The sequence below is a fragment of the Pelecanus crispus genome, chromosome 1 (assembly GCF_030463565.1).
Source record: "Pelecanus crispus isolate bPelCri1 chromosome 1, bPelCri1.pri, whole genome shotgun sequence".
NCBI classification, from domain to species: Eukaryota; Metazoa; Chordata; class Aves; order Pelecaniformes; family Pelecanidae; genus Pelecanus; species Pelecanus crispus.
Genome location: NC_134643.1, coordinates 41,764,155 through 41,776,569, shown reverse-complemented (window position 1 = coordinate 41,776,569; position 12,415 = coordinate 41,764,155). Strand labels below are relative to the sequence as shown.

At 38.8% G+C, this 12,415-nt stretch overlaps 1 protein-coding gene across 1 annotated transcript in view; it reads right to left on the bottom strand.

Moving 5' to 3' along the window:
* LGR5 (leucine rich repeat containing G protein-coupled receptor 5) overlaps positions 1-12,415 on the bottom strand; it is a 98,165-nt gene that overhangs the window by 51,328 nt on the left and 34,422 nt on the right. Inside the window, exon 2 of the mRNA XM_075711956.1 lies at positions 1,278-1,349. Coding sequence (XP_075568071.1) covers positions 1,278-1,349 — 72 coding nt within the window. The remainder of the gene's footprint in view (positions 1-1,277; positions 1,350-12,415) is intronic.

Below are 12,415 nucleotides of genomic sequence, written 5' to 3'. Positions count from 1 at the left end.
CAAAGAAAAGAAGTAAGTAAAGGAAGAGAGAGAATTAAAAGAAATAGTGCTTTCTAAATACAAATGCTGCCAGTAATCAAAATAAGACAGGAAAGGAAAATTTGTTTGCAAATAGGATATTGTTCAAAGTTAGCATTACAAAATGGTTTTAATTTCTTTTCTTTTCATAGATGCCTGCTAGGAAGACCAGGTGGCAAAACTCAAATGAGTGTTAGCAAGGACACCAAAAGTTGTCAGAGCAATACCCACCTAAATTGCAGACGACTGTACACATTTCATAGCTTAAACCAGACTGCCTCTTTGGAAGAAGGGCAGCACCATGACTTTGCATATCTTATGTGGGTTTTATGGTGTGTTAGCACCAAAACGTGCCATAAAAAAAAGGAGGCTTTCACTTTTAAAAGCTTATAAACCATGTTTCATGAGAGGCTGGATGCCTAGACAATTCTTTTAATCAACTTTTAGAGGTACTCATGCAAATGCAGGTGCCAGCTTTTTCCCACAAGACCTATAGTGCATCAGTTACAGAGTCTCCATCACTCCTCAGGAACCTAAATTTTCTTTTAAGCCTGGGCCATTATAACTAGGGTCACTGCCAAATCCAGGTCCCATGAATGCACAATACTTTTCACTTTTGGTTCGTCACCATCACTTCAAACTGGCATTCCTCTTTTGATGTCGTGCTTGATTAGCTACTTTTCGCAGTGTACTTTTTCCCCTCAGTGAACGTACTAGATAGCGCAACTGAGCTTTTTGCAGGATTCTGCATTTTACAGTCAGCCTTCAGGGATGCTAAATTTAAGAGTAAGGAAACAGTAATTAAAAGTGATTAGGACAAGAAGCCTTGATACTATGAAATGTGGACTCAATTGTCCTTGACACAGGCAGAACGAGGCAGCAGGTTTTGGTTTTGATTATAGCTTTACTTGCGATTTTAATAAACATGAGCCAGTATTCAAACTTTTAATATCCTGCTGCTTAACTATTTCCAAAAAGCATTCCAACTCTTTTAAACAGCCCTTGTTTAAAAATTTTAATTTGTTTGGCTCTGTCTCTGCTTAGAGAAGTTGTAGCCTCACGGTAACTCTTTTATAAGTTCATTTCCAGAATCACAAGCAATTGTTTTTTTTTCAACTAAGTGTTTCCGCATGTGCCAAAAGTGTCAGGCTGACAGCTTTCCTGCACTGTTTTATCTGGTTCCCACAGTAAGTATGAGAGACAAACACAGGAATGTGTCTAGTGCTGACTATGCCCATCAAGGATACAATGATACTTACAGCTCTTCCAGGAAGCGGAGATTGTGCACGGGGTTTGAGGGCAGCTTAGTAATGTTGTTCATACTGAGATCACTGTAGGGGAAAACAGACAGAGACTTAATATGGCATGCCACAACTGTGGTATCCAGCTGTTCATTCCACACATTTTTAAGTACTGCATTAACAAAAATTAGTTCCTCTGCCAGAATTGATGAATCATTATCTAGTTAGCACGTTAAACATTCTTCTTTTGTACGAACACAGCTTTGTCAAACCAAATACAGGCTATAGCATGTTCCTTGTTTCCAAAGATTTTGGAATGTTTTATCACACTCTATAAATCAGCTGGAACACTAAACAACTCTTTTAGTCTACATAATTTTAATAAACCGCTGTACTGTATTAAAATTTACTTGGAGTAGTAAAGGAAAACTACTACGATTTTTGTTGTTGTAGCACCGTAGCACACTTGGTTTACTAAAGTAGACAGGCCAAAGTGTACAGATAGAAACTATCTGCATCATACTTTACATTTCATGAATATGGAAACATTTTGCTTTTGCTGTCCAACCTGCTGCATGGTCGTACTGATTTGCCTTGCCTTACATTAGCCAACTTACTTGAGTCAAAGAAATGACATATTTTCAAATAATAAACACCCCCTTTTTAGAGTGCTCTTTTTTTGCAGGTTCTCAAATTGCATTAAGTAAGTGAAATGAACCATAAAACAAGGGTGTAATGTGATCCTGCTCTGTAGCACACTTCCTGGTGGGGTTCCACGGTAGTTCCTGGCACAGGAAACAACCAGCCATATCAGCTCTGTCAGAGCTCATTCAAGCTATGTTTTAGACTAAATTTCATATACTACCTTTTTATTCTTAACACGCTTTTTCATTGTTTTCCATTGTCTTCTCCATGCCCCACAGTATCATTATAATTGCTTTGCATTAAGTATGAAAACTGTAAACAGACTGCATAATAAAATTCCGTGTGGAAGATACGCCTTACACAACCATATCAAAATTCCTGTAGACTGTTAAAATAAAAATATCAGAGACCTGAATATTTTATGCAAACATTATGTGATTATTTAAAACTAATTTAACTACTATTTGTAGTGGCGCTTATAGTTTCCAGCTACTTTGAGTAGTATTTAGATAACTTTATTTCTTCCAGCTGTTGAGAGCTTACAAGGTAAATAAGTTATCTGTACTTTGGTGGGTAGACGTCCTATTCCTATTCCATCTAGTTCTTATTACTCACAGTCTGTTTCACATTACAGAATATATGCTTTTAGTCAGCATAGTTAATTTAGATGTTTGATCTTTTGCTGAATTTTAAAATGTATAATTTAAAAACATACTTCACGTAGAGCTTTTGAAATAAAGGAAATGTGTTAATACTTTACAACAATTATCAAATCACTGTTGGGTAAGGTCTCTGCATTCACTTCAAAATCAAGGTATAATTTGAGAACTGAGTACTTATTAAATTCATTCTTTACTGTAATACTTTATCACCTAATTCTTTCATACCGTTTAGCAGGTTATTACCCTTTCACTTTGATAAAGGCTCAAAGGATTTATCTGGCAAAGGAACAAAAACATGGATTTATGTGGCCAAAGAAAAAGTCATCCAGGTAGTGAATCATATACTACTGGATATTAAGATAAACCCAATACTTTAACAGTATCATTTTGATCGTGAGATTTTCAACACATGTCTTAATAAATTTTTGTAAACATACCAAATCACATTTTAGACTTAAAAAGCCAGCCTTGGTGGAAGATGGGAGTGATTAATCTTCAGATAGACACATATTTAGGGCATTCTACAAAACCAGCATGTGCTCTGGCTGATGAGGGGAAGAAGCCTGTTTTTCTAGCATATTAATTTCTATTAGTAGTAGGCAGTACTTGTCTGCTTGTATCACCCCCAGGACCCCATGATGACACCAGTCACAAGCAATATACAGACCAGACCCTAAGAGGGTCAGAATAAGAGAATGTGGCTTTCATTACGTGCTTTGATGCACAATGAGAAAATTAACAATACATGCACTTTTCTTAAAAAAATCTTTAGACCCCAGAGGTGGATTTACCAACAGTGAACTCCAATGTCCTAGTCTCTTTCTGGACTCCACTCATGTGGTAAAGTATGTGCTTCACATTGTATGATGGAGGACAACCTCTTCTTTTTCCCCATCTACAATGCAGCAATTCCTAGCTCTTTTTAAACGCACCAGTTAAATAATCTCATTCTGTTAGATAGGCTCCTTTTTTCCCAGAGTATTCTTTTCTTGGAACATGAAGTACAAAGATGTTTTTGTGCAACAGAACTACTACACATTACCTATCCATATTTCATAGAATCATGGAATCATTTAGGTTGGAAAAGACCCTTTAAGACCATTGAGTCCAACTGTTAACCTAACACTACCAGGTCCACCACTAAACCATGTTCCTAAATGCCACGCCTACATGTCTTTTAAATACCTCCAGGGATGGTAGAGGTAACAGAAATTATTTCCAAATTTGCTCAAAAATGTCCTTCCAAACTAGTTTTTAACACTGTGTAAATGATAACTAATACACAGGCCATTCCAGTCTATGCTGGCGATGTGTTATTGTTGTAGCTCTAAGGGTTTAAGAATGTAAGGCAGACTACTGTAGGGAGAGGCAATATCTTTGATTAGGCTAGCTGATACAGCTGGAAAAACTGAGAAACTTTCAGGCACAAAAATGAAAAACCTCTACTTCTTCCAACTGTACCAGTTGACTAAATAAGCAACATTATTTCTCCCTAAAAACCTCACATCACTTACACTGGCAAAGCAGTAGTTCATCCGTGCTTACAGTTTTCAGATTCAGAATACTCTTTTGGGTCAGAATCACCATGGATGCATTTAATCCAATTTTTGTTCACTGAAGTGACTAAGGGCCTTGTGAGAGAAGTCCCATGACCCAGAGCTACTTCTGGGCGGATGTTTGGAGAAGTGAGACAAACAAAAAGAGTTAATGCAATGCAATGCAGTCACTGGGTCTCATGTGAGCAATACTGCAAAGTTTGGGCTGCTGAGCAGAAATTCCTCACAGTGCTCCAGAGACAAATAAAGGAGGTTCCAGCAAAGTTGCCAGCCTTTGGACCATACTGTCAGGAAGATACAGCTAGGATGAGATTTATGGCCATTAGCTAGATCAAGCACAGCTAACAGCCAGAAAGAGCTAGTTGGTAAATTGTAGGCTTACTTATTATTACTATGAAAACCAGTAACAATTGTAATGGGTATTTCTTATGTCCTGCACCTGCAATGGTTTCTTTCCAAAAAGCGCATCAAATGGTTTTTCTGATTTCTCTTTTCAGTGCTAGCCTGTCAAAATCAGCAATTGCTCTCTCTAGAAAAGCGAAAGGGATGAAAGATGGCTTGCACATCAGGATTTGTAGGGTAAAGCTGAAAAATATTAAAATCAAGGTACTAGATCTTTAACTACCCTCAGTAGAATGGTTCTGATTTTATATCAGATCCATTCCCCAATTTCCTTTGTGTGCCTGTGCATGTGTACTCAGAACCAAACCAGCTGAAACTGCAAACATTTCTTGTCAAAATTGATTGGTAGACTCTTACAAACTACAGTGATGTAAAACATACAATTATTAGAATCCTGAAAACCTTTAAATAAGTTAGCATAACAGAACTACTCCTATATCCCACCACCAAAGCACATGCAAACTCCACTGATGTCAGTAGGAGCAGCATTGTAAGAGTATACTCTGAGTTTTAAAATGCTTCTAATGTAAACAGCAATAGTACCAGATCTACCTTTATGAAAACTACCTGCACCATGAGCTGACGTACTGTTCTGGAAAGGTGATAGGTTATTTTGAACAGTCAGATGAACACATCATCTGTTCTCCCATCAGCATTCCTGCAGCCTGTTTCCAACTGCTGACTATAAAAGCAACATACCAGCAAACGAAACTTTTATCTTTTCAAAAGATAAAAAGTTTTGCTTCAATGATTGCATTGGCAACACCGCTCACTATAATGATATCTTAATTATACTCTGTGCCAATCAATCACCATGCAGTGTCTCTGGTGACTTGCAAAAGGAATCCTATCTGTGATGAAATATATGAAGAATGGAAAATATTGCAAACTGCACCATGCATCTATCTGTTTTTCCTTGGTGACTATATGGGCAAATTCTGAGCATTTGCAAAACAGAGTCCAAGAAGGCAAATACAACAGGTCTTTTTTTCCCCACAGTTTTGTTGTCCATGCATATAGAAGCTGAAAAAATATCCAGTCACTGTCTTAAAAGGGAGTAGTTCACAATGAATTCCCAAAAGCCAGTAAAACAAGTTAAGTGAACTAGTTCTTAACATATAATAGATGAGTCTGGAGGCCAAGTTACTAACCTGTTATTAGCTGTTATTATAAGAGATGTTTCAGTGACTGTTCATCTTGGAATATCAGTTTTCCATATTATATTGATGTCTTTTAAAGGAGAACAAAAATCTGTCTTGGGATATATGCAAGGCTTCTATTGGCTTTCACCAACCTGTTAATCTACTATTAGGCTAAACTTCTGGAGAGGTGGGCCTGTGTGAACCTCATGAGGTTCAACAAGGCCAAGTGCAAGGTCCTGCACCTGGGACGGGGCAACCCCCGATATCAATACAGGCTGGGGGATGAAGGGATTGAGAGCAGCCCTGCAGAGAAGGACTTGGGGGCACTGGTGGATGAAAAGCTGGACATGAGCCGGCAATGTGCGCTTGCAGCCCAGAAAGCCAACCGAATCCTGGGCTGCATCAAAAGCAGCGTGGCCAGCAGGTTGAGGGAGGTGATTCTGCCCCTCTGCTCTGCTCTGGTGAGACCCCACCTGGAGTGCTGCATCCAGCTCTGGGGCCCTCAGCACAAGAAGGACATGGACCTGCTGGAGCGGGTCCAGAAGAGGGCCACCAAAATGATCCGAGGGCTGGAGCACCTCTGCTATGAGGCCAGGCTGAGAGAGTTGGGGTTGTTCAGCCTGGAGAAGAGAAGGCTGCGGGGAGACCTTATTGTGGCCTTTCAGTACTTAAAGGGGGCCTACAGGAAAGATTGGGACAATCTTTTTAGCAAGGCCTGTTGTGACAGGACAAGGAGTAATGGCTTAAACTTAAGGAGGGTAGATTTAGAATAGACATTAGAAAGAAATTTTTTACAATGAGGATGGTCAAGCACTGGAACAGGTTGCCCAGAGAGGTAGTGGAGGCCCCATCCCTGGCAACATGCAAGGTGAGGTTGGACGGGGCTCTGAGCAACCTGATGGAGTTAAAGCTGTCCCTGCTCACTGCAGGGGGGTTGGGCTGCATGACCTCTAAAGGTCCCTTCCAACCCAAAGCATTCTATGATTCTATGATTCTATTATACCGAATGGTACAAACTTGTCTACCCATTGCAGCGCTAATACAATAATCCAATATTAAAGACAGTGAATTTTGTAGCCTATCTTTTTTTTAACAGTTGCAACCTGTTTGATTTTTAGAAAATTATCAAGACTTATTATTAGGATTTCTAATTATGTTTCCTCTAGGCCTGCCTTAGCCCAAGATGTATTAATGATTATTTTTATGGAAGTCTTTGAAAGATAAAGCACTTACATAAAATACTGATAATAGGCTGAATGCACTCCTCAAGTTCTTAATAGCTGAGAACAGCTCCTAAACTAAGACAATTTCCATAATCCATTTACAGCAAAATTTGACACTTTCTTATACATAGTAATACAAAATAATGAAAAGGGGTGAGAATTACTACTGCTTCTCCCTTGCTATGCCTATCTTTTTAACAGAACACTCTTGTTTCTACTGTTGGCAGAGTACTTTACTAGCTCCGCTGTATGATGGAAGAATATGCTAGCTACTAAGTGCACACCATCTATTAATGCAAATGCTTCACTACAGATACTAACAATAATTTCATCTGCTACAGCTACTTAACGTAGATAAATCTATTTGCCAACACTGTAGTAGTAGTAGTAGTAGTAGTAGTAGTAGTAGTTCCTATTCCTTACAAATAAATTCCTATAGCACGTTTTCATTCAAGGGTCTCAATAAATACATAGAATAATAATTACCATCATTTTACAGAAGGGAAACTAAGACACCTAATGGCAAAGTGACATGCTCATGGTCAAACAGCAGGTTATAGGCCATGGAGGAACCAAACACTGATGAAAACCCTTTTCATTAGACTACACTGTCCACCCCATGGCATTTATACCAGTTTTCCAAATGGTGATGCATACGCTGTCAATAGCCTCAGAAAACAATGACCATATTTTCATTTTAATGGTCCTAGATTACATTATCTTCCAAAATCAACATGAAAATTAGTTATGTATTTGCATGTTTAGTACACCCATGCAGAGCAGCACATGGCACAGTATGAGCATGCATAAATAAGCATTGTAGAGTGCTTCCTGATGATTAAATCATAGCATTTCTTCTCACAACTAGCTTCAGACTTCATCTGTGGTTCTTTGAAGGACTCTGTAGTAAACTATGATTAAGATGTGAATTTCCACTAAATGATTCACATTTGAAGCAGTACATCTTTGTATCTGGAAAAATCTTCTGGGCAAACAGTGGTAGATTTGCAGGAAGAAGCAGTAAAGAGAGGGAGTTCTAACAGACATTACATGGAGCAGGCCAATCTCTCTATCAAGGTATTCACAGTAAATAACAAGTGGCAATAGCATGGATATTTCTGCCCTTCTGCACGTTGATAATGACAAATGCTAAAGTTAAATAATATTTAAAAATTCATTATCCCATGTAATATTATTTGTAATAGAAAATTATCAGCAACCGATCCCATTCTATACTTTAAAAAATTAACACAGAAGTGATGCAAGGCTAAAACAAGGTTGCTTGTTACTCATTTTTTACAGAAAATTTCTGTTACTTGACACTGAAGTTCATTGTTTCCAGAGACCCAACACCTTTGTATTAAAACACCCCCTGCAAAAAGCAAATGACCTTGTGTGGTCATATGAGAACAGACCCTGCAGTGAGAGTATGTGCACGTGTGCACCTCACAAAGAGCTTTATGCCAGTAAATGGACAGTACTCTCACCGTCCCCCTCGCACTGTCCTTCCCTTCCTTGGCACACCAGTGGTGCTTGTTCAGCAGTGCATTTTGCTTACAGAAGATATAACCACTGCAATTGTAAACAGGTATCTATGGGAAGGATCAGGCACCTCGACCTTAGGAAAGCCTCAAAGGTGATCCAGCAAGGTCAGGAGGGCTCTGTCTACACCTCTTCTCTGCTGTTGTGTATTGGTTGATAACCCATAACCCATTGGGTGAATATTAAACATCAGACCCCGGCAAACCAGGCTGATAGGCCGCATCTGGATTCAACACAAACTAACAAAGTGGTTTGGACAAAATTCTGCACTCCCAACACCTGTCAGTGGGTTCCTCTAATGTCACAGACAGCAAAATTTGGCTTATTACTGCAGAAGCTCTCTAACACAGTCGTTTTAAATAGCATGCATTATTCCTGAACATAGTAGGCAATTCTGTCATATAAAGAGCCATCAAAGACTTACTTAAAACTAGACTGCAGAACATTTGTAAAGCAAACAGTACGTGCATGATTAATCTTTTCAGGAAACAAATTTGCCATTCAGTTTATCCAAGACTCCAGCAGAGGGAGCAGGGCAGAGCAAACAATTAGGGTCAAAAAGAAAGTAAAGATCAAAGATCAGATCAAACACACACAGTGCTGAATTAATCTGACAAGTACCTGACATTTCATTTTAGGTACAAAGATTCTGGTGCTCTGCTTTTTTTGTATATCAAATTCACAATGCTCCCTAGATGAAATTATCCATTTACTTTCAAAGCTGATTCATGGCTGTTCATTTGGTGCTGAAGACAGTTTGCTAAGTAATAATTACCAGGGTAAGTTACAAAAACATTCCAACATGTCAATCATTTACTGTACTTAACTCACATATTTTAAACCTTAAATAACTAAAGGAATATTTTATAATACAGAAGCCAGCAGAAGCAATTAAAAGAGGACTGAATGGAATTCCTCTTCCTCCCATACCCACAGATTGTATTAGTATTATTTTACTTTGTGAGTTATTACTTGTTTCTGCTGCACTTATTCAAACAGATTATATGAGTACTGCATACATGATTCATCTTGTTCAAATACTGAAATAATACACAACAGGAAAATATATCAGTTTTTATTGCAATTTATGAAGACAACTGCTACAATGTTTCTTCTGCTTTTCTTTATTATCTGTTTATCAGGTACTGTTTATCTTATTTTTGATGAAGAACAGTACAGTTAAACTGAGAGAGATATTTATTCGACGTGACCAAGTCTGGGAAAAAAACCCCTTGGTCTCTCTTAGTTTCAGAGTATTTTCTGCAACTTTAGAAGTTGGTTATTTTTACAACTACTTGTTACAAAAATGACAAAAATATAGGAAAACATCCTTTTTTTCTGAATGGACACATTCATCCATTTCAGAAACTGGAGGTCCAATTTCCTTCTAATTCCAGGTCTATAATTTCATCCCTCTGAATTCAATGAAGCTGTTCCTAAATTATGGTTATTTATGAGAGGAGAGCACCTACAAAAAGCACAGCATAGTTTGCTTATTAGCATACTACACGTTGACTACAGCAGAAACTAATTCAAAGTATGAGTGTAGACAAAGACTCAAAATACAAGCCTGAAGTCATAAAGTACAACTTTCCTAAACCAAGTATTATGGGCCACACAGACAGTTGGGCTGAATACCCCACTGGAAGTTATGCACAACATAGATTATATGTTACACAAACCAATTTTAAAACTCATCTTCACCAAAATACCCAGTATTACTTCAGTGAGGCTGCCGAGGGTGGAAATGAATCAAGATTAGCCTGATTTCATGTGTAACAGGATACACTGTAAGTTGTTTATTCTGCTGGTCTTAATTTGCCTCAACTCAATTCCACAGCACAGATCTGAAGAATTGTCGTGGTTTAGCCCCAGCCAGCAACTAAGCACCACGCAGCCGCTTGCTCACTCCCCCTGCCCCGGTGGGATGGAGGAGAGAATTGGAGGAGTAAGAGTGAGAAACATGCCTGGGTTGAGATAAGAACAGTTTAATAATTGAAATAAAGTAAAATAGTAATGATAATAGCAACAATATAATAATAATAGTAATAATAATATACAAAGCAAGTGATGCACAATGCAATTGCTCACCACCCGCCAACCGATACCCAGACAGTCCCCGAGCAGCGATCGCTGCCCCCTGGCCAACCCCCCCCCAGTTTCTATACTGAGCATGACATCATATGGTATGGAATAGATCTTTGGCCAGTTTGGATCAACTCTTCTAGCTGTGCCCCCTCACAGTTTCTTGTGCACCTGGCAGAGCATGGGAAGCTGAAAAGTCCTTGACTAGCACAAGCAGTACTTAGCAACAACTAAAACATCAGCGTGTTATCAACATTCTTCTCCTACTAAATCCAAAACACAGCACTATGCCTGCTACTAGGAGGAAAATTAACTCTATCCCAGCTGAAACCAGGACAAGAATTAAAAAGCAAACAGCTTTGAGAGCATCTACTACGAACACATTCTAACAGTGATGGTGTAAGTTTGAGTGCATGGAAATCTGTGGACAACACACCAGCATTTAGAGCAGGAAATATATATCCCACACTGCACAGTGCAGAGGTCCCCAAGGTACAGAGGAGTGAGCTGGGTCCAAAGCTGGAAGTTACACTACCATGTTAGGTGCCCTCAGAAAGGCTAATTATCCCAGCTACAGCAGGATGCTGCTACGACTGTACTAATTTCACAATGCAGCATCTCTGCACAATGCTACTTTGTGTGATGTAATGCAGCAGCTGTCATACATATAAACTTGGCATTCCCAACCTGGTTCACTGCAAAATACACATACTCTAGACTGGGTGAAATTCTGGCTTGGTAAAGGAAATGGCAAAACCATCATTCTGCAAAGACAGGAGTCCACCTTTTTGATCCCAGCTGATCTTTTTATCTCAGAGGAGTTTTCAGTAAAATTCTGGTTAGCTTCTTCACTACTCCTATTCTATAGGTTCCCATTTTCCTGTGCATTGGTGCTGAATGATCAGACTTGTTTTAACACAGCACTGTCATTTCTGCTTTTATTATACTTTAGTTGTACCTTGTGTTGTTGAAGAGTAACTGAAGAGTTTCAGCAGAGAAAATGATGCTGTGCTATATCACAACTACTGGAGTTCTACTCTGAATTACTAATTCAATCATTTTTGTGTTGTTGCTTAGCTGAAATAATTTTTTACAGAATCTTCTCTTTATTGCGTGGACAACCCAACTGATGTCATATTACTCAGTTTCATCCAACATTGCTACCAAAAGAATTACTCCTGATCTCTCCCCGACCCCAGCTGTTGAACCAGAGCTGGCAACTGATCTGGCTTAAAACAAACCCAGCAGGAAAAAAAAATGGTTTTAATCCAAATCAGTTCCCTGAGCTGGTTCACTGCATTGCTGCTTGTGCCACCACAAGCTAAAGTATAGAGGAGAAACAAATAAGGAAGGTGAAGCAGAACTGTTTTTTTCAGTTGGCAGTATTGGCTTAGAGTAATGCAGGATGATCCTGTACCTAGGATGTAAATATTGTAAATCTTCAGATATATGAAGTTGTGGATTTTTTTTATACACACATCTTCCCTTTATGTCTGACACGTCTTGTTCTCTGAAATACTACAGGGCCTCCAGATCTGCCAGGTCCTGGCTGGCTGACAGCCTCTTCCAACACCTCCTACGGAGCTCCTAGGAATGACAGAGCTGTCAGATTTTTCACTGACAGATTGAACACCCAAACTTCTGCAATACTAAGTGCCAGGAAATATGTATAGCTTGATTCTTACAAAGATAATGCACTTAAAAACACTGCATTTCTTCATCAGGTAAATTTTTTTTTGCTTAAGCGTTCAAAACTGTTTCATCATGACATACCTTCACATGGGCTGGTATAAAATAGTCTGAATATACATAAACACCAGGTCCTTACTCTTATATTGACATCACATATACCTGGTCTCCACACATTTTGTTTGCTTGTAACTAACAGCTGCCCTTCAG